At 34.6% G+C, this 21,530-nt stretch overlaps 1 protein-coding gene across 5 annotated transcripts in view; it reads left to right on the top strand.

The window, feature by feature from the left end:
- The window catches only part of Nep3 (M13 family metallopeptidase neprilysin 3), a 107,220-nt gene that overhangs the window by 62,080 nt on the left and 23,610 nt on the right, over positions 1 to 21,530 (top strand). For 4 of the 5 annotated variants that reach the window (XM_076450522.1, XM_076450521.1, XM_076450525.1 and 1 more), the window contains 6 exons: positions 3,949 to 4,276; positions 9,781 to 9,993; positions 10,823 to 10,950; positions 16,216 to 16,434; positions 19,612 to 19,728; positions 19,853 to 20,088. In XM_076450522.1, the coding sequence (XP_076306637.1) occupies positions 3,949 to 4,276; positions 9,781 to 9,993; positions 10,823 to 10,950; positions 16,216 to 16,434; positions 19,612 to 19,728; positions 19,853 to 20,088 (1,241 nt within the window). Of the gene's footprint in view, positions 1 to 3,575; positions 3,707 to 3,948; positions 4,277 to 9,780; positions 9,994 to 10,822; positions 10,951 to 16,215; positions 16,435 to 19,611; positions 19,729 to 19,852; positions 20,089 to 21,530 lie in introns of those variants that run through there. The other variant, XM_076450524.1, reaches the window with a different exon arrangement.

Below are 21,530 nucleotides of genomic sequence, written 5' to 3' on the forward strand. Positions count from 1 at the left end.
CATTTCAGGTTTGTTTAATTTGTTCGAAGCACAAAACTACTCTGTCCACCACAAGGATCAAAACCTAGTTTCTTGCTTTGTAGAGTGTTTTTTTTTTTTTATTTTGTGCTTAGTACAAGTGACATTATATGAGTGATCAGTATCTCGACCAATGAGGAAAAAACACTGAAAGTGATATGAATAAGAAAGAGGAGTAGTTAAATACTTAACTCTATGATAACTATGTTCTGGTATGTCACTAGAAGAACAAAACTATGACATGCCATTTTATAGTGCGTAAGAAACTAACTCTCACTGCAAAAACGGCTCGTTTGGGTTGAGAAAATATTTTACATAGAAGAGCGAACAACGTTTCGACCTTCTTCGGTCATCGTCAGGTTCACGATGACCTGAATACAATTTCATGAACTGATATATAATATATCTTTATTTGTAAAATAAACTGAGAAAAACAAAATGAAAGAAATAACTCATTGTTTTGTTCTTAGCCTATAATAACTATAAGTTTTATTAACCCTGTGAACCTGACGATGACCGAAGAAGGTCGAAACGTTGTTCGCTCTTCTATGTAAAATATTTTCTCAACCCAAACGAGCCGTTTTTGCATATAAATGTCTCAACAAGTGGGTTTCTCGACATCACTGATTAACTCTCACTGCATCTTTGATATCATACATCAACGATAACTGTAATGTAGCATATCGTTATTATTTGACAAACACTGAGAAAACTGACTTTGATGCATGTTAATAATTTAGAAATATAATTCTGGAATACGTATTAGTCTGAACATTTTATTACACCAAACTGATACAACACAATGTTACGAAAAATTTATACATGAGATATGTTACTTTGTGGGATTCATTGCTAGTAAAGCACATTACTATAACGTGCAGTTTCATTACTATATGAGATTAATAACTCCAATAGCGCAGTTCGTTACTTAAGATTCAAACTGTGGTATAGTACGATAATGTATGAACGTCATAACGGATACATGCTACTAAAATACATATGTTCACAATTGAACATCATAATGTTCATCATAAGTGTGCAAATGCTGTACACAAATTTCTTAAATTATAAATTCACATCAACCACTCAAAAGAGCACATAAAGCAACTGATATATCTTTATTTGTAAATTAAACTGAGAAAAACAAAACGAAAGAAATAACTCATTGTTTTGTTCTTAGCCTATAAAAACTATAAGTTTTATTAACCCTCAGCTCGTGATAAACCACTTTGAAAAACAATTTATTCCATTCAATTGTGCCAGATCAAAACATATGAAAAGCTTTTACTATATGTGTAACCCTCGGTGGCACAGCGGTATATGTGCGAACTCACGCCGTGAGAAACTGGGTTTCAATACCCGTGGTGGGCAGAAAGTGCACAGATACCCTATTGTGTAGCTTTGTGCTTAATTTCAAACAAAAAAACAAACCATATTTATAAGGATAGTAGCTGTTATTTCTCAGTCACCAGGATGTTATCTTTAACATTCTGTTTTAATCCTACAGACGCTTGCAGGAGGTTTGGATATTTTGCTTGACCACCAAATAAACTTGTAAAAGTCGATTTTATTGCGCAATCTGAACTACTAAAGAAGAACCCGTCAGCAATAAATTTAATATGCGTAGTTAATCTGTTTTCCAGACTCGTGTGTCAGGCTTAACTTTATATATATATTAGATTTCAGGTGAATTCGAATTACAAAAAAAAAAGATTACAATCATCACACGTCTAAACAAATTAAATATATTATCATTGCGAATGGCATTGCTAATATCCACAAAACTAATTTTATTTTAATTGCCACTGGTACAATTAATAAAGGGAGATTTTGTTTTGACCAACTTACACATGCGAAACAAACTAATTATTCGGTGTTTAAAGAACAATATTGTTTATAATGATATTTTGGAAAAAGTAGACTTTCAGGCTCAAACTTTGCCTAATATATAGTTTACCTAAAACCCGTTAGGAGACTACACCACTTATGTCTATTGTCTCGAAGAAGTTTCACTTAGAATGTGACAAGTGTTGTTTTATAATTTTCCCTCTTTCTTCACTCTATACTATCATACCAGTGAATAAAGCGACAAACTTAACCACGGACGCAAATACTATCAGTTATATATCCTTCAAAGCATTCTTCAAAGCACCTTGTTCTGTTCTTAATGAAACAAATCTCGCAGTGAGTTTCATGGAGGACAGCTTCAATCAAATTATTTGCTTTTCTAACTATTGGCAGTTTTGTGTAAAATGTATTTACGGTAAACTACGGAATAACTTCGTTCAATAATTGACTTCAAACCTATTGACATAATACCTTTTATATTTCAAAATTTGTTTTATGGACTGTCTAAGTACAAAAAATCCAAAAATTAAGCTCACGTGTGAGTTTGGAAACCAAACACGTTTCCTTTCCTGAAGGCCCGGCATGGCCGGGTGGGTTAAGACATTCAACTCCTTGTCCCAGGGTCGCGGGTTCGAATCCTCGTCACACCAAACATGCTCGCCTTTTCAGCCGTGGAGCCGTTATAACGTGATGGTCAATCCCACTATTCGTTGGTAAAAGAGTAGCCCAAGAGTTGGCGGTGAGTGTTGATGACTAGCTGCCTTCCCTCTAGTCTTACACTGCTAAATTGGGGACGGCTAGCGCAGACAGCCCTCGTGTAGCTTTGCGCGAAATTCCAAAACAAACCTTCCTGAAAATACTAATTTCAAGATCTGAGAACGGTTTTATTACCGATCGCTGTGATCAGTCTACATTTACTGGTTAATATTCATATCTTAGGAGTTTTGCTTCTAACTTATTTTTCATAGGTTTATAAATCAGTAGAGTTTTACAAACTTGAAGGTTCTTCTCTTATCTGAAAAGTAACTTATATAAAAACAATATTAATGGTGAACAAAGACCTTATAAAATCGTGTCAGTTTGTTTGTTTTGAATTTCGCACAAAGCTACTCGAGGGCTATCTGTACTAGCCGTCCCTAATTTAGCAGTGTAAGACTAGAGGGAAGGCAGCTAGTCATCACCACCCACCGCCAACTCTTGGGCTACTCTTTTACCAACGAATAGTGGGATTGACCGACACATTATATCGCTCCCACGGCTGGGAGGGCGAGCATGTTTGGCGCGACGCGGATGCGAACCCGCGACCCTCAGATTACGAGTCGACGCCTTAACACGCTTGGCCATGCCGGGCCTAAATCATGTCAGAACTTATGAACAAGAAAGAATAAGTCAACATATTAAATATGGAAGTAAACATATATTCGCATTTTTGCTTTATGCTGGTAAACCGTGGAATCGACTTCGCTTATACATAAAACTCTACTAGGTTTTTCTTTCCACAAGATGCACTTCGCAGAAACTTCAAGTTAAAAAATCTGTATAGGATTAAGTATTGGTTAAAAAAATGCAGTTCTCCTCGCCGGTCGTCTGTAATTACAGATGTCTGTGTTATTAGGCTTGCTACATTGGTAATACAAAACGGTGATTATAACGAGGTTTCAATGAACATTGTCAAAACTCTATTCAACTAACCTAACATATACGCCCACACGTACACATTTTGTACCGATCCTGTTACATCTAGCGACCTTCGAATTATCCTTCAGCTTGTGTGCAGTAGCTAAAGATAAAAACTTATTTTTATCAAGGATCCAAAACTCCCCTGAACAAGACAGAAAATGTAAAATAACTTTTTCTCTAGCTATAGGGCTTTGCTCTAAAACGTTCTTGAGCACAGAACGAAATATTGTTTTGTTATAGCTTGTCATAGTATTAACTTTTGTTATAGCTTGTTAGAGCATTAACTTTTGTTATAGCTTGTCATAGTATTAACTTTTGTTATAGCTTGTTAGAGCATTAACTTTTGTTATAGCTTGTCAAAGTATTAACGCAGAATCCAAACTGTCTGTACTTTATTTGCAGATGCCCCGCTATAAGAGAACAGAGTTTGAAGAAGATGAAACGAGTAGCACCAACAGTGTGCCAGCAGATGCACCCATGGCAGGAGGTGTGGGGTTTAGGGGTAGCCGTGGGGGCATTGTGGATGGATTACCTAATGTACGCTACCCTCATCGTAAACAAAATTTTTGGCAAAGATCTTCCCCTTTGGAAAAATCACTGATGGTTTTATCGCTTCTTTTATTATTAGTAGTAATAATTTTGTCAGCCATCTTGGACGCCCGTTCTCAGCCACCGTCACTAAAAGTTGTTCATGTCACCTCTGGAAATCAAAGCTACACATCCAAAAATGGTAAGTTTATTTTACTAAAGAAAATAAAAACTAATTAAGCAAACATATATATATACGTGTGTGTTTATGTGTCTATGTATATGTATATTTTTATTAATTTTAACATCAGAAAAAAAGAGAGCTTATAACACGTTTCGTCCTATCCTGTAAGATATTTTCGACCAACAATGCCAGAACAAATAGGGTTTGTTATACTGTAAAGACAAATAAACTAAGGACGCAGATTACAATGTTGCAATGACAAAAGGTATCATAACACGTTTTCACCTTTATTGATATTATCGATATAAAAATTAAACCAGCAACACTTTGTTATTCTTTAAAAAATGTTATTAAAGTTAGTTCATCGTAACATTACTCTGTCCTTGGTAAGTAAACATATATCTAACTCAACATCTACGCCATGCGTAATGGAACTATAGCAAAAACTACTGTGTTTTGTTTTTGACAAGGCAGAAAGCTTAACGGTTTCTCGGGTTGTAAGTCTGTAAACAAGCGGTTGTGCTACCTGGAGGCGTACAGAGAAAATAAAATAATTAAATAACATTAACTATATTTCATCAGTGATTTTGTGGTACTGATAATTTTAAAGCCCTGGGCAGTTTTATTGTGTTAAGCGTGTTTGTTTATTTAACATTCAATAATTTATTGCATAGACAGAGGGCACCTGTGTCTGTTATAATAATTATTCTTTTCGAAATGTAATTATTCAACAATACCAGAAGAACAACTAGGTTCTGTTTAATTAACAGAATAATTTATGTGAAATAAGAGAAGTTAACAATGAGAAATGTAACGATAATGAAGCATTATGAGAGTGTTGAACTAAAACTTTCCCTATGTTTCTATTCCTATGCTTATGTAAGAAATTAATGTATAGTTTATTTTAAAGAATAACTGATATATTAATCTAATTAGGCCCGGCATGGCCTAATTTAAGGTGTGCGACTCGTAATCTGAGGGTCGCGGGTTCGCATCCCCGTCGCGCCAAACATGCTCGCCCTTTTAGCCGTGGGGGCGTTATAATGTGACGGTCAATCCCACTATTCGTTGGTAAAAGAGTAGCCCAAGATTTGGCGGTGGGTGGTGATGACTAGCTGCCTTCCACTAGTCTTACACTGCTAAATTAGGGACGGCTAGCACAGATAGCCCTCGAGTAGCTTTGTGTGAAATTCAAAAACAAACAAACAAATTAATCTAATTACAAAGATCTTAATAATATCATCACAATAAGAACATTCACTACTTTACCAACTAAATCACTGAATTTTCGTAAGCCTTAGATACAAAATATCAAATAAGAAAGTAAATGTTTAACCAAAACTTCCTCCTAAATTAATACCAGAAATGTGAATCACTGTTAATACATACATATTTATATATCAAAATATCTGAAGACAGGTCGAGTGAAGTGTTATTGTCGAGACAAACTGAATCCAGAGATGCCAACCATTACGATTTGAACGTAATCATTACGATTTTGGTGTATACATTACGACTATACGCTCATACAGACAAATATTACGACTTGTTGCAACTCACAAATTTTTATATATTATATAGGCCTATACAATAAAGAGATAAATTGTTCCCCCAGGGCTTGAAAGGGGTGAAAAGAAAATTTTTAGGGAGATACAAATAAATTTTGATAATAAATAAAAGACATAGTCCAAATGGCTACTTGCGATAATCATGTTTGTGCTTGAAATAATAAAAAATATTTGTATCTGCGACGTCTACCAATAGTTTGAGTGCGGTGCTTCTCCATACTGGGTACGTGGGAGAATCCATAGTTACGTCATCAGTGCTTGTCAACCAATAAGCGTTCGCGTACATGGGTATTTCTCGTTTTCTAAGCGGCATAGAAACACCAATACGATCGTTCAAAAGATGGAAAAAAAGAGGCCTCGTTCACCAGATTGTCTTGTTTCAGGCAAATCTAAAAGGACTAAAACTGTGAATCAAAAATTTAGGAAAGAGTATAGTGCAAAATATCCGGTCATTGCATCAAAAGTCAGTGACAGTCATGCGTTTTGTACAGTTTGTCACATCGATTTTTCTGTGGCGCATGGTGGGATAAACGATTGTTCCAGACATACAAAATCGGCATCTCACCAACAAAAGGCCGAGGCGAAGACAAAAACGATGCAGATAACGACATTTATATGTAAGAATTTAGAATATGAAACCATAAATGCAGAAGTGATGTTCACGCAATTCGTCATTGCACATAATTTACCCCAAGCTGTAGCCGATCATGCAGGACATCTATTCAGAAAAATGATCCCATACTCTGATATAGCGAAAACATATGGCTGTGCTAGAACCAAAACTACAGCCATTGTACAAATGTTGGGTTGTGAAAATGACAAAATGATTTCAAGCATACTTACTAACAGTGTTTACAGTTTAGCCACGGATGGATGACTCAAAACTGTATCCAGTGGTTGTACGATATCTTGACCCTTTGCTTGGAAAAAAGTTTCTCTTTTGACAATGGTGGAATGGAAAGAAGCTTCAACGGGAAAGAATGTTTTCAAGCTTTTAGACCACGAACTGCCAAGGAGAAAAATTCCATGGGAAAACTGTCTTAGTTTTTCTTCAGACAATGCCTCAGTTATGTCTGGTATAGGTAAAGGTGTGATGGAACAAATCTCAAGACGACAGCCTAGCATTTACTTCATGGGCTGTGCCTGTCACCTCATGAATATTGCTGCCCAGAAAGCTTTCAGAGAACTGCCCTGCCAAGTTTCTGATATATTGACAGATGTCTAGAATTTTCTGGACAAAAGTGCAAGCAGAAAACAACATTTCAAAGAGTTTCAACAAGAAAAATTCTACAACTTGTTAACACAAGATGGCTATCACTTGGGGTGTGCCTCAACAGAATATTTGACATGTGGAAGCCATTGAAGAAGTATTTTCTCTGTGAAAAGGAAAAACTAGATTCAAAAAGATCTAAACGTGCAGCTCAGTCAGGCAGCAAGACTTTAACAGTTAGAATATCCTCTCAGCCACACAGGGGCACAGTCAAGACACCCTTCCAGCCGCACAGGGACACAGTCAAAACATCCTCTCAGCCACACAGGGACACAAGACAACAGTCTCCAAAAGCAGACAAAGAAACATTTGATAGAACTCAATATATATTTAGGCAGTCTGACCTTGAACTAAAGAAGAGACAATCAATGAAAAAAGAGGAGAAAACGAAAGCTAGCAAGGAAGTAACTGAGAAAAGTTATGCGCAGAGCAAGTTAGATAAGTTAACAGTTTTCTTGGACAACAAAATGAGCTTGTTATTTTGTCTTTTTCTTCAGTCTGCAATTCCTCTATTTGAGCAAGCCAATTTGATACTGCAAAAAGAAGAACCTTGCATACACATTATGCATAGAACTCTAATTACACAAGTTAAAATATACTTGTCAGATACATCAAGCAGAATATCTTGAAGGCAACATCACTGAACTTAACTACAACAATGATTCCTTACACAAATCTGATGAGGCAATTTCTGTTGGAAATGCTGCCAAGGAATACATTGTTAAATATGAAAAGGACCTGGACCTGATCAGCTTCTACACCAGTGTCAAGAAATACTATATTGCAGCTACAAGTTACATGATGAAACATTTCCCTCTAAATGATGAACTTCTGATTCACGAAGAGGTTGCTGATCCAAAACTGAAAGTCAGCAAAGATTTATCTTCTCTACGCTTCTTCACAGACAGGTATCCTGTCCTTGTCAATACACATGAGCACGACACTATTGACGAGTTGAAAGGGCAGTATTTGAACTATCAAACTGATACTTTCTCAGAAACTGTTCTTCAGTTGAATGTTGACATGTTTTAGGTTCAACTGTCTACAGTTAAGATTGGAAATGGCAACTAGAAGTATGACTTTCTGTGTAGGGTTATACTTGGAATTCTTACAATCTTCCACTATAATGCTGACAGTGAAAGGATGTTTAGTTTAGTGACTAAAAACAAAAGCAAGTTCAGACCAAACTTGAGCACCTCAGTTTTGAGCAGTATTATAACACACAAGATGTGTATGCAATCAAATGGACAATGTTGTTATAACTACCAACCATCCAGAGACATTCTCATGAAAGCAAAGGCTGCAACAGCTGCAAAACTATTACAATAAGTGTCATAAACATGATATAAACTAGTCCATACACAAAGGCTTTTTCTGCTTACTGTTTGTACATGTTCAATGTTGTTTTACCAGTATGTTTGTTACTCTGAACTAAATAAGACATAATTTCAAAATAATTTTTTTAATTTATTTAGCAAATACACAAAACACAGTCATAAATGAGCAATTTTTAGCAGTAATAAATAATAATAGTTATTATAATAATATAATAATAAACAGCTTAGAGACATTGGTCAGGTCTAGTAGCTGCAAATGATAAAGCGCTCTGTCTACAATCATTACACTCAGTCATTTGAAATAGTTGGCATCTCTGTGAATCTAACATCTGATAAGTCGTCAAAGCCACAACTCAGAGAAAATATCTTTTTATATAAAACATGAACAAGGCTGAACATGGTCGTAAGTGAACGAAATTAGACACAAATGCCTGTGTCAGAAATGAAGAACAATACTGTTATTTTATATGATAAATAGGAAATGTGAAAATACATCTACTGCAGATAAAGACATTTCACATGATGGAAATCTCGTAGCAGATATGAAACATACCAGAATAATTTCAAGCATGTGTGTATGTGTTTGTTTGTGTTTTATTATAGCAAAGCCACATCGGGCTTATCTGCTGAGCCCACCGAGGGGGATTTCGAGCAATAACTGAAATTATATTACAACTTTAAGCTACTTTTAAGACTTTGGCTTCTATTTCTCGCAAAGCTACACGAGGGCTGTCTGCGCTAAGCGTTCCTAATTTTGCAGTGTTAGACTAGAGGGAAGGCAGTTAGTCATCACTACCCGCCGCCAACTTTTGGGCTACTCTTTTACCAACAAATAGTGGGATTGGCCTTCACATAATAACGCTCCCATGGCTGAAAGGGCGAGCGTGTTTTGTGTGACGGGGATTCGAGCCCGCGACCCTTGGATAACGAGTCGTGTGCATTAACCACCTGGCCATGCCAGGCCTCGAGTAAGAGAAACATATTTAATAGATTAGAAATCAGAAATTTTATCCCAAGGACTCAGCAATCAAAATCAATAATTGTATATTTTTATCCAATCGAAAAACGATTAATTTGACGTATTGACTTATTATTGACTTAGTATCACGAAAACCATTTCTTATCTTTTAAGTATAACTGAACTTTTATCCTTTTTTCATCTTTTCGTCCTTAACAAGTTAAAAGACGACAATGATGGAAAACATGATTACCGTCACCAACATTTAAGAACAGTCTTCTTTTCAAGATACCAAAACGTTTCTTTACCTTTTTGTCAGTTAGATGAAGTATGACAAAAAGCTGATTCTTTTTTTTTTGTATCAACCTGTTTTGTTTCATCTGCACTAGGAAACCCACCATACTGTGTCACTCCAGCATGTGTGACTGTTGCAAGTTCTATCATCAATGCTATGGATTCCACCATCAATCCTTGTGACGATTTCTATCAGTATGCCTGCGGAGGATGGGTCAGATCCAATCCAATACCAGAAGGTAAATCCATCTGGGGAACATTCGGAAAATTATGGCAAGAAAACCAGTTGATAATGAAGAATGTTTTAGGTAAATATTGTAGTGCTCTGTTATGACGAAGCACAAGATCATTGTAACATCTAACAATAAACAAATATATATTTACAGTATATCCTCGTAATTGTTTTGTAGTGGTTTATTACAGAAAGGAAATCATTAAAAACATTATTAAAACACAATTAACGGTTCAAACAAATTCTTTCAATAGTTTGATTTGAACCTATGGCAAAATATTGTAAAGTATTATTTTTCCTATATTTTTCCTATGTAATGCCATTATCAAATAGCAGTAAGGCAAATAATCTCGAAGTCTCCAGTTACTTTGGTTTCAGTTTTAAGATATAAGTAATAATGCTGCTGAATTCATTATATTAGTTATATAATCTTTTATCAGTATAGAATCGTTTATTGCTAGTAAGTTAATATCGTCCAGTATAGTGAGTGGTAAGTTTACTGAATTACAATGGTGAAAATAGAGTTTCGATTCCACGTGAGGGGTAGAACACAGTAAGTGTGTTGTGTAGATTTGCGTTAACTCAAACAAATAAGTGAATTAGTAAGAAGCAGGTGTTAAGTTTCAAATTGAATTCCCGTTATTTCCTTTAATTCAGCTCCAGTTTTGTATATTGCTACCAAAAGAAATGTGAACGCAGCCTTTAAGTTATTGTGACACATTGAAAATGCTTTTGTAAATCCAGAATTTTAAACAAGTCAAAGATACCTCAACATTAGTTACAGATGGATTTCTGTCTTTTATTCCTTTTTCATTTTATCATACACTGAATATCAGAAAATTGTTAAAAGTTTTCTGAAATCTATCGTCTGTTGTTTTTTTTTGCTTTTTTGTTTTACATTTTAGAGGACGAGACTATAGGACTCAAAAGCGAAGCCGAGAAAAAAGCTCGTATTTATTATTATTCATGTCTTGATAAAAATGAAACAATGGAAGAACTCGGAGCACAGCCTCTTTTGGATTTCATAAAGCAAGTAAGTAGCATATCACGTTCCTATCAGGAAGACATAATCCCTACCATTAGACATATTTTGCTTTAGAAAAATGTTTCACAATGGCACAGTATTATTCCATTGTAATAAAAACCTCGAAACCAGTATATCGAAAACTGCTTCGATAAACATGGCATATTTATCACACGCACAGCACATTTTGCCTTTATTCAAAGCGTACGAGTGCTGACTGAGGAGATAAGCCGTATTACACAGAATGATATATTTTACTTCGTACTAAAATCACAAGAGGATATCCGTAAAAACAAAATATGTTACACAGAACAACAGTCTTGGTTCACATTGAAATCAAGTGAGGACTGTCTAGGAAAACAAGATGTATTACATGGAACGCCATCCTTTTTTCTCTTATTAGCTCCTCACGAGGATTGCCATATCAAACAAGATGTATTACTAAGAATGACACCTTTCGATTGACATTCTAAAAATTAAGATACATTACAACAGAATAGCGTCTTTTTGTTGATATTAAAACCTCAAGACGATATTTTAAAGAAAAAAAACGTGTACACAATATATAACATAGAAGAGCATTTTAAAAAACCGTTCGTGATTTTTGCGTGTTATTAAAAATATGCGAGTGTTGCCTGGAAATTAAGATACTATTATAAAATAACGGTATCTTTGTTTTTCAGCCATTATACCGCACAAGGATTACGCGGAAAATAAAAACACACAATACCTTTCAGCTGAACTTAAAATACAACAAGAATTGTCTTGATATACAAAACACATTACAAAGAACAATACAATCCTCATGAGTCATGACCTTAAAACCTTACTAGACATTTTCTCAAAAACAAGAAGTGCTCGTTGGAACACAACCCTTTAGACTACACCGAACCCTTACAAAAGAGTTTTACAAAAATAATACATTACTTGGAACAATATTCTATGGGCTACATTAAACCCTCACAAAGAATTTCTCCAATAATAAGAACTATTACTTGGACTGCTACGCTTTAAGCTATATTAAACTTTCAGAAGGAATTTCCCCAAACATTAGACGTATTACTTGAAACAGCATTCTATATTAAATAGTTTCTCCAATTATAAGACGTATTAGTTGGAACGCTACCCTTTAGGTTACATTATACCCTCACTAGGACTTTCTTGGGAAAATAAGATGTATTACATGGAACTTTATCTCGTAAAAAGTTTCTCCAAAAATAATTCGTATTACATGAAATACTACCCGTTGCCTTTCATTACAACCTCACGGTACTTTGCATGACTGACAAATCGTAATACATCTAATATGATTTTATGGCTGCCATTAAAATCTCGCGAGATTTTTAGGGAGGAATAATACATATAGAGAACACCATATTTTATCTTAAACTAACTGAAATACCCGTCCGTTAGACTGGTGAAATAAAACTCGTTTGTAACAAAGGATTGAAAATTGTGTTTCTATGTTTTTTATTAACATAATAAACATTAAAAGTGCAACACAAATATATAAAGGTACCGATACTGAAAAGAAAGATATACTGTTTTCATGAATTTTATAAATGTGAAATTAGACGCAGGGTCCAAACCTCCATTATGACTTTCCTCATGTCATCCTATATCACTGTGACGTGTTGTACCAATTTGGTAGGCTTTCCGAAATTAGATGGATGTCTAAACTCCTTCGTGTAATTCTGGATTGCTTTGTCAGATTTTATGTTGGCTGACCGAGAAATCTGGAAACGTATAAGATACAAACACACACACACACACACAAATATATATATATATATTGACGTTTCGTGATGACCAGAAATCCACTTGAAGTGACTTTATGTTCAATGTCCAAAACTACTCACAAATAAATGGCCTAAGTATGGGGAATCCCGTGTCACCAGTTCTGGCCAACATTTTTATGACACAGACTAAATCTCAAGCGATCAATTCAGCCTTACACCCACCACTATACTGGTACAGGTATGTTGATGGTACAATTGCTGGATTAACTTCTACAGAACACACACTTTGTTTTTTCAATCACGTTAACTCTATACATCCCAACATTAAGTTCACCTGTGAACACGAAAAAAAACAAAACAACCAAACAGCAGTTCTCAACTTCAAGATCACAAAAACCGATACACAATTCAAAACAGAAATCCACAGAAGTATCACCCATACTGGGACTCAGTATATGAATCAAAACAAAAGAAACCAAATAAACATAGCCACAAAACTATGTTTACCTGATAAAATTAACGATGAAATCAACAAAGTAAACAACACTTCATCAACACATTTCCTCCAAAAACTGTTGAAATGGAACTATCCCAAGATACAACAAACTACAAAACCTTACACTACTGCATACCATATGTTCCTGACATCAGCGAAAATATAACAAACATGTGGAGAAAACTTATAACAAGCACAACATTCTAGTAAATCCAAAATTTATTTAAAAACTAGGTACAAAACTAAGGTCCATACTATGTGAAAACTACATTGACAAACACAACACCAACATTATTTATAAAATACAATGTAACAACTGCCACGATCTGTATATCAGAGAAACAAGCAGTAAAATGGAAACCAGATTCAAACAACACAACCTCTTTGTTAAACTGAAAATGACGTAGGAAGGTCGAAACGTTGTTCTCTGCTTTATTAGTAAAAGTGTTAATACCCATACCAGTCGTTCTGAGGTATGTATTGACGTTTGTTTTATATAGATTAAAACCTTACTACGCCAAAAAGCAAGGTACGTTAAATGAAGCATCAGGTGTTAGCTTACACTAAAACCTTATGACAATGAGCTTTACGACGATTTTCACGCTAGCAGAGCCTAACAACGCCTTACCTAACAAACGAAAGAATGTTCAAGTTAACATGAAAATGTAACGAGTGCGTATTATCTGAGAAAGCATAACGTATTACACATTGTTCTCTATCATTAAATTCTTACGAGGATTGCCTGTAAAACTTGGATGTATACATAGAACAATAATTTTTCTCTGCGTTTAAAATCTTGCGTGAATTGTCTGGAAAATAAAATATTACAGAAAACAATATTTTTTCACTGCAGTTACATCTTCAAAAGAACTATATAAAACAAGATGCTTCACATTGAACTTTTGCTTGATGTCATATCCTTTATAAAGAAAAAAACAATAACTGCCTGGAGTAAAAAATTATATCTTATTACATGAAACACCATCTTTCAACTGCCATTACAAACTCTCTAGGATTTTCCAAGAAATAAGACAATCAAAAACACTTTTTTGTTGCATTAAAACATCGTGAGAGTTTTCCAAAGAAACAAGACGTACCGGATGAAACAGCAGATCTTGTTTGTCATTAAATTCTCACTAGGAGTTCGTGGAGGAAGAAAACTTTTCGGATAACATTAAAGTCGCATAGATATGTTCTCAAAAAATAAAACTTATTACACAAAACAACACTGTAACTGATATTTAACGTGGAAAGAAAAACGTGGTACAAGAAATAATATTTTTTTGCCTGTTCGAGGTATATTACACCAATATCACTTTTCCATCTCTTTGAAACTAATAGGATTGCCAGGAGAAACAAGAGATATTACACAAAGTACCACTTCGTGCCTCACAATTATCTCAAGAAATAAGATGTATCACTTGAAATAGTATATTTAGGTGACATTAAAACCCCTTGATGGTTTTCTTAATAACTAAGTCCTGTTACAACTGACATTACCTTTCAGTTGAGATTAAAACTTTAAGAGAATGTTTGAAAAAACTGGATATAAATATATAATGTCACGTAATTGCTTATACTAAACCTATTAAGGATTTTTCTAACGAAGAAGACCTATCACGCACTACAGAATATTTGAGCTAACACCATAGCTTCACGAGGTTTGCCTTGGGAAACAATGCGTATTACAGTGAGCTGCACCCTTTGTTATTAAAATGTATAAGCATTTTTACAATAAATAATATATCTTGCAAAGTAGAACCGCCCTTTGTCTAACATTAAAACCTCACAAGGATTACCTGAGGGCAAAGGACGTGTTATACAGACGATCACCTTTCGATTATTATTAAAACATCACTAGGATATCTTTGAGAAACAAGCATATCACACGGAATAGCACATCATGCATCATTGATTCTCCAATGAAACAAGAACATATTAAATGAAATACCACTTTTGTATCTTACGTTAAAGATTTTCTATAGCAAAAAAAGACGAAAAATTACCTTTTGATATTGAAACCTTGATACGACCTTTAGATTGTTATTAAAGCCGAGGGCTGTTTGGACAAACACACCAGACGTAAGACATGGACCAGCACTTTTTCCCTGTGATTAGTTAACTTCACGTGAATTTCCTTTAGAAAAAAGATGCGTTTTGTGTAAGTGCATCTTTTGCTTGTCAGTAAACCGTTACGAAAGCCACCAGTAGAAGCATGACTTATTACATGAAACAGCACTCTGTCTCTAAGTAAAACGAGCATTGCTGTTTTTATTTTAGTCCGTAAACGTGAACTATTTTACACGAGGGTTCTCAGCAGTGATAAACAAATACACTTTACGTTTCCTGCTTTTTCCTTGATTAACAATCCACTCCATTGATTAAAACAGAACACACATCTTATGATGCCTTAGTATTAATAAGCTTACATGTTTTAAGTGTTTAAGGTTTAATGCCAACCTTTGAAAAATAATTAGCTTTATCGTAAGATTAGAAGATAAAAATATTGACGTTTTTACTTATTTTAAACTTTCTTTCAGTGGCTCAGTTGGTTTCCCACTAAGATCAAAAGTTACCATTTTTCGATGAACACAAAATAATTATTCGAACAACAAAGTAAACAAATGTATTTATAACATTTACTTACGTTTTGGAGATTTCCATTACTGTGTGTGTGTGTGCTTCCATTTTGGTAATAGATGGTAATAATGAATGTTAAGTTTTAACTTGTATATTGTTATGTTTTAGACACAAGATTAATATTAATTTCTTTAAGAAATAAAACCAACTTCAAGGTTATATTTGAAATTACATGGGGAATTAATCTGAATTACCATATATATTTTACCACTATGTTAATAAATTGACGTAAGATTCATTTTTAATAACATAATGTTATGGAACCAACTTGTTTTTGTGAGGGCATTAATTTGATGTGTGTTACAGTTTACCTTTATTAGTTGAATTACATTATATAGAGTATTCTTTTGTATTCAACTTCTTCCGACAAAAATTTAAGTAACATATATTTACTTTTAGATCGGAGGTTGGAACATTACTGGAAATTTTGACGTTAACCGATGGAATTTCCAGAACACTCTGGAGCTAATTCACAATACGTACAATCGGGGAGGTCTTTTTTCGTGGGGTGTGGGAGTAGATGAGAGAAATTCTAGCCAAAACATTCTCCAGGTAGACCAAGGAGGCCTGAGTCTGCCCACCAGAGATTATTATTTGAACAAAACCCAAGATGACGAGGTATAATATACATAATAAACTGTAATATAACTAAACAAATTAGAATGTACTAATAATATTAAACTATAGCAAGATCCAGAAAATATTTAGAACAAAAGTAAACTCTCATAAAGATTCAGATAATATCAAGGTGTGTGTGTGTGTGTTTTTTTTTCGTATAGCAAAGCCACAAAGGGCTATCTGCTCAGCCCACCGAGGGAAATCGAACCCCTGATTTTAGCGGTGTAAATCCGGAGACATACCGCTGTACTAGCGGGGAGCCTAATATCAACGTACAAATCATTTTATACAACAAGTTTGAGGTCTAAAGACATCAATAACCAAAAACAGATCTATGCAAAAGGCGTCATACAAATACTTAATGAATAATTTAACATTGTAGCAAGATATAAAAATATCAGACTTCCAGTTGAACGTCACAAATTATTTTAATATTATTTAGAACATTAGAAAGCAGGGAATACCTATAAAAGTATTTGACATCAAGGTGAAATGTAAAAAATAATTTGTCACAAGGCAAGATCAGAAAAAAAAAAATGGCCAGCTCTTAAGACAATATGTCACAAATAAGATCTTCTACGACACCTAAAGGTAACCTGGTATCCGAGCAAAATTTAAGAAATAAAATCAACTCGATGCCAAGCCTAATTCTTAAAACAATAATTCACGACGACGAGATATAACAACTGTCATGTAATGTTTACAGTATCTCAGAAAAAAAAGAAGCACACGTGATATTAGTGACCCATGATGAAGTGTGTATATTTCGTATCAGTTTAGTTTGTTAACACTCAAAATTGAATTATCTCCCTTTTATTCATCTATATACCTTAGATAATGTTACGAATGGGGCTGACATGGTCTGGTGGTTAGGGCGATGAATTCACAATCTGTGGATCACGGGTTCGAATCTTGTTTGTCGAACATGGTCGTCTTTTTAACCATAGTAAAGGTCAATCTCCTTGTTCGTTGATAAAAGAGGAGTCTGAAAGTTTTGTGTGGGTGGTGTTGACTAGCCGTCTTTCCTCTAGTCTTTCACTACTACATTAGGGATAGCTATTTGCATAGGGGATGTACGTCAATGGGTAAATCTCCTCGAGAATATTATAAGAGAACCACCCTGAAGGACGGTGTCGTCCATCTGAAAATATTAAACAGATTAAATATTATGCAAATTAAGATGCTTTGTAATTGTTAATTATCTTGAGAAGTGATAGAATTAATAGCTCGAGGTTATTATAGAAACATTATTGTGCATTAAATGTACGAATAACTAGTATATTCCCTTATCTTCTAGAACAGCATTCAGTGCTTAAATGAAATTAATTTACTTTTATTTACGAGTTAACTTATAATTGACTACTGGGAGAATTGTACAGTTTCACTGTGTTTTATATCTTATTATTGTTTTTCTCTTATTTATATTTGTTTCTAACTTCTTAACCTATTTTACTTGCAACTTAGGGGTTTGTGTCAAAGCGTGTAAGCTGGGCCTAACATTTATTCAAGATTAGCTGAATTCTTTCTTTATGTAACGTGCAATAAAGTTTACTTGCTTAGCACATTCTGAAAACTAAATTACAAATTCTAAACAATGAATATATTTACTTTTCTGTGAAGATGGTTTAATTCTTTATGATGATTTTCCTGGTTCAATAAAATCACATGAAAGGAAATTTGAAACGGTAACAAAACAAAGACAATAATGAATGTTTTTCCAACATATGCATCTGCTTTTGGATATTTTTTTTTTTAAATTTCGCGCAAAGCTATACGAGGGCCATTTGCGCTAGCCGTCCCTAATATACCAGAATAGAATTAGAGGGAAAGCAGCTATTCATCACCACCCACCGCCAACTCTTGGGCTACTCTTTTACCAACGAATAGTGGGATTGACCGTAACATTATAACGCCCCCACGGCTGAAAGAGCGAGCATATTTAGTGCCACCGGAATTCGAACCCGCGACCCTAACATTACGAGTCGAACGCCTCACCCACCTGGCCATGACGGGCCGCCTACGTTTGGGAACGATGTTACTCGTATTTTTGTTTCTTTGTTTTTTAATTTCACCCAAAGCTACATATGCGTTAGTCGTCCCTAATTTAGCAATGTAAGACAAGAGGGAGTGTATCTACTCATCACCACCCACCGCCAATTCTTGGGCTAATCTTTTTACCAAGGAATAATGGGATGAACCGTCACATATAACGCCCACACGGCTGAAGGAGCGAGTATGTTTAGTGTGATGTGGATTCGAACCCGCGACTCTTAGATTACAAGCCAAGAGCCCTAACCGCCTGGCCATGCCGGGCGGACTGGTTTTATACAATGTAAAATGGGCGTTATTGTTCATTACACTGAAGCCGAACTAATTGCACCATTTATAAAGCGGCACAAATGATTGTAGGACGTAGTGGTGATGACCAGCTAACTCCCTTCCCTGTGGCCTTAAAATGCTAAATTATGGACAGCTAGCGCAGATAGCCCTCGTGTAGCTTTTGGTGAAATTCAAGAACAAACAAACAAAACCAATCGACATATTCCTTTAAAAAAAAAAAAGAATTAGCTGAATCACCAGTCATTTACGTTTCAGATTATAAGACGGATTATTAAATGGTGGGTAGAAATGAATTGAGGGGTGGATTGACATTAGTTTTGTAAAGGATTTTGCATTGTTATATTTAAAATATTGTAAACCAGCTGAAGTACCTGTCTTCTGGACGGAATTTCTATAAGTTCATGATTAATGAAAGGTTATTTTAGAATATAAAAAGTTTTTTCCTTATAGTAGTTGCAAAAATGCCTATACAAAACAAAAACGTGAAACCACAAATTTTCAAGTATCTCTTCATGGACGCAATGAACCTCCAAACTAATTTTGGTAAAGATCCATCAACAGGGAACGAAACAGTGGTAAAAAAGTGGGAAAACGCCCATAAAAAATCGCAATATATAAAATGGCAAATTTGTATGTATTTTTTATGTGGATCCAATGAACTTTCACACTCAACTTGGTGAAGCTCCACTCAGATTCTACGAATTAGTTACGTGGACAGACAAATGACAGTATTATTATATTTATATAGATTTGAATTATCCGTTAATTATTGTGTATTGTCCAAATAGTAAGTTTTCTAAGCTGTGATCTTTCTTAAGATATTTCCTTTTGTTAAAGGTGTTGACAGCGTACTTAAACTATATGACACTGGTTGGAGTGCTTTTAGGGGGTGAGGAAAATGATACCCGACGTCAGTTTTCAGAGGTCATTGAATTTGAAACAAAGCTAGCAAATGTAAGTAAGAACATATTTATCCATCTATGTCTTTGTGTAACTGCTTATCAGTTTATCTAGTCTATCCTTATTACTGTTTATCTACCTTTTTGTGTTAATTTATCTTATTAATAATATATGCTAGATTACTATACCAGCTGACCAGCGGAAAGATGAAGAAAAACTCTACCACAAGATGACGATTGGTCAGTTACAAAAAATCGCTCCAGTGGTCGACTGGGTCCAGTACTTAAACCATGGCTTCAAACAGATTGGAAGGAAAATCGATAACTCTGATAATATTGTGGTTTACGCCCCAGACTTTCTGGAAAATATGTCAAGTTTAATCACTAATTACTTATCTACTCCCGAAGGCAAAACGTAAGCTGCTATTAATTGAAAATAAATATAACTTTATGTATTACTGTGTGATCCAGTAGCTTTGACCAGCAACATTAAACATAAATTTGTAACATCAATTATAATACAAAATTCTTAGGAATTATATATGACCTCCCCTACTGGCCCCTTTTTCTCTTTAGGAAGAAAATATTTTGTGTAACATTGTGTGTTTTTATGACCTCCTCACGTTTTTTCAGAGTTTTTTTTTTTGTATGTAAGCCTTTAACTTGTATACGCCTGTGTGATCAATTTGTTTAATGATTTATTGCTGAATTATTACTAACATATGTACAAATAGATCTCTATTAGTTAGTAGAGCTCATGTGAAATCAGGCTTTCGCTTATGTATTTGTTAATTATAGAGAATTAGGACAAATAAATTTGATAATACTTCGTACAATAGAACTTATGGCACAGGTTAAACAGTTCAGAGTGGATCAAATAATACATTACCTTTGTAACAAACTGAAGATGCTGCGTCATTGTCTGGACACTAAGAGGATAGGACTAACCTAGAATATAAGATTATGGACGTGCTCTGAAATATTTCTCAATACATCTAAGTCACGTTACTAGATAACCTATGTGTATTGTGTACAGTAAACAGTACTAATAATTTTTGCACTTTATTCTCTATATCCATATTTATATGTTTATATAAATCACTATATTTAATGCTATAAAATAAACTAATTGTTCTCAGGCAGATAAAATCAGCACTCAATAATAAATTTAACACAAAGTAACCATGTGCGAAATTCAAAACAACAAGAACTTAATACAGAACAAAAACAACATTGTAATGAGGCTAAAATTCATAATTAGTCTTCCATTACTAGCCCTAGTTGTCGTCCTTAAGTCATAACGGAATATGTATCGGGGATATTGCAGACAATAAAAACTCGCCAGTAACTAAGAAGTTACAAGTTTGGAGTTAAGTACTTCAACCAACAACGTCTGAACTCATACTGCCTTTCGCTATCTGCAGCCATTTGTGAGGAAGCCAGTTACCCTTTATATTTAGACGTAACTTTAAAGTAGGATTATACCATCCTAAAAGGAGTGGTAATGGAAGAATAACTTTGAATTTTGGTCTCATTGTAGTATTGTGTGTGTGTGTGTGTGTGCTGTTTTTGTTATTTTTCTCATTTCCAAATATTTATTTAGCATACCATGAATTAATATCAGATGTGATGGTGAACCAAACACGCTTGTAATAAATAAAACTCCACAGGCGATTCCTTAATACTCAAAACTTTGTACGTAACTTATGGACTCTGTATGTTTCAGTAGTATCGAATTCAAAAATCAAATATTGTACTCAAGTTAATAGATTCACTACACAAACCGGGTCAGGCAAAAATGTATAGCGATTACATGACTAAAAAATACACTGTATATTTTCAAATATGTAATTTGCT

The sequence above is a fragment of the Tachypleus tridentatus genome, chromosome 8 (genome assembly GCF_004210375.1).
Source record: "Tachypleus tridentatus isolate NWPU-2018 chromosome 8, ASM421037v1, whole genome shotgun sequence".
NCBI lineage: Eukaryota > Metazoa > Arthropoda > Merostomata > Xiphosura > Limulidae > Tachypleus > Tachypleus tridentatus.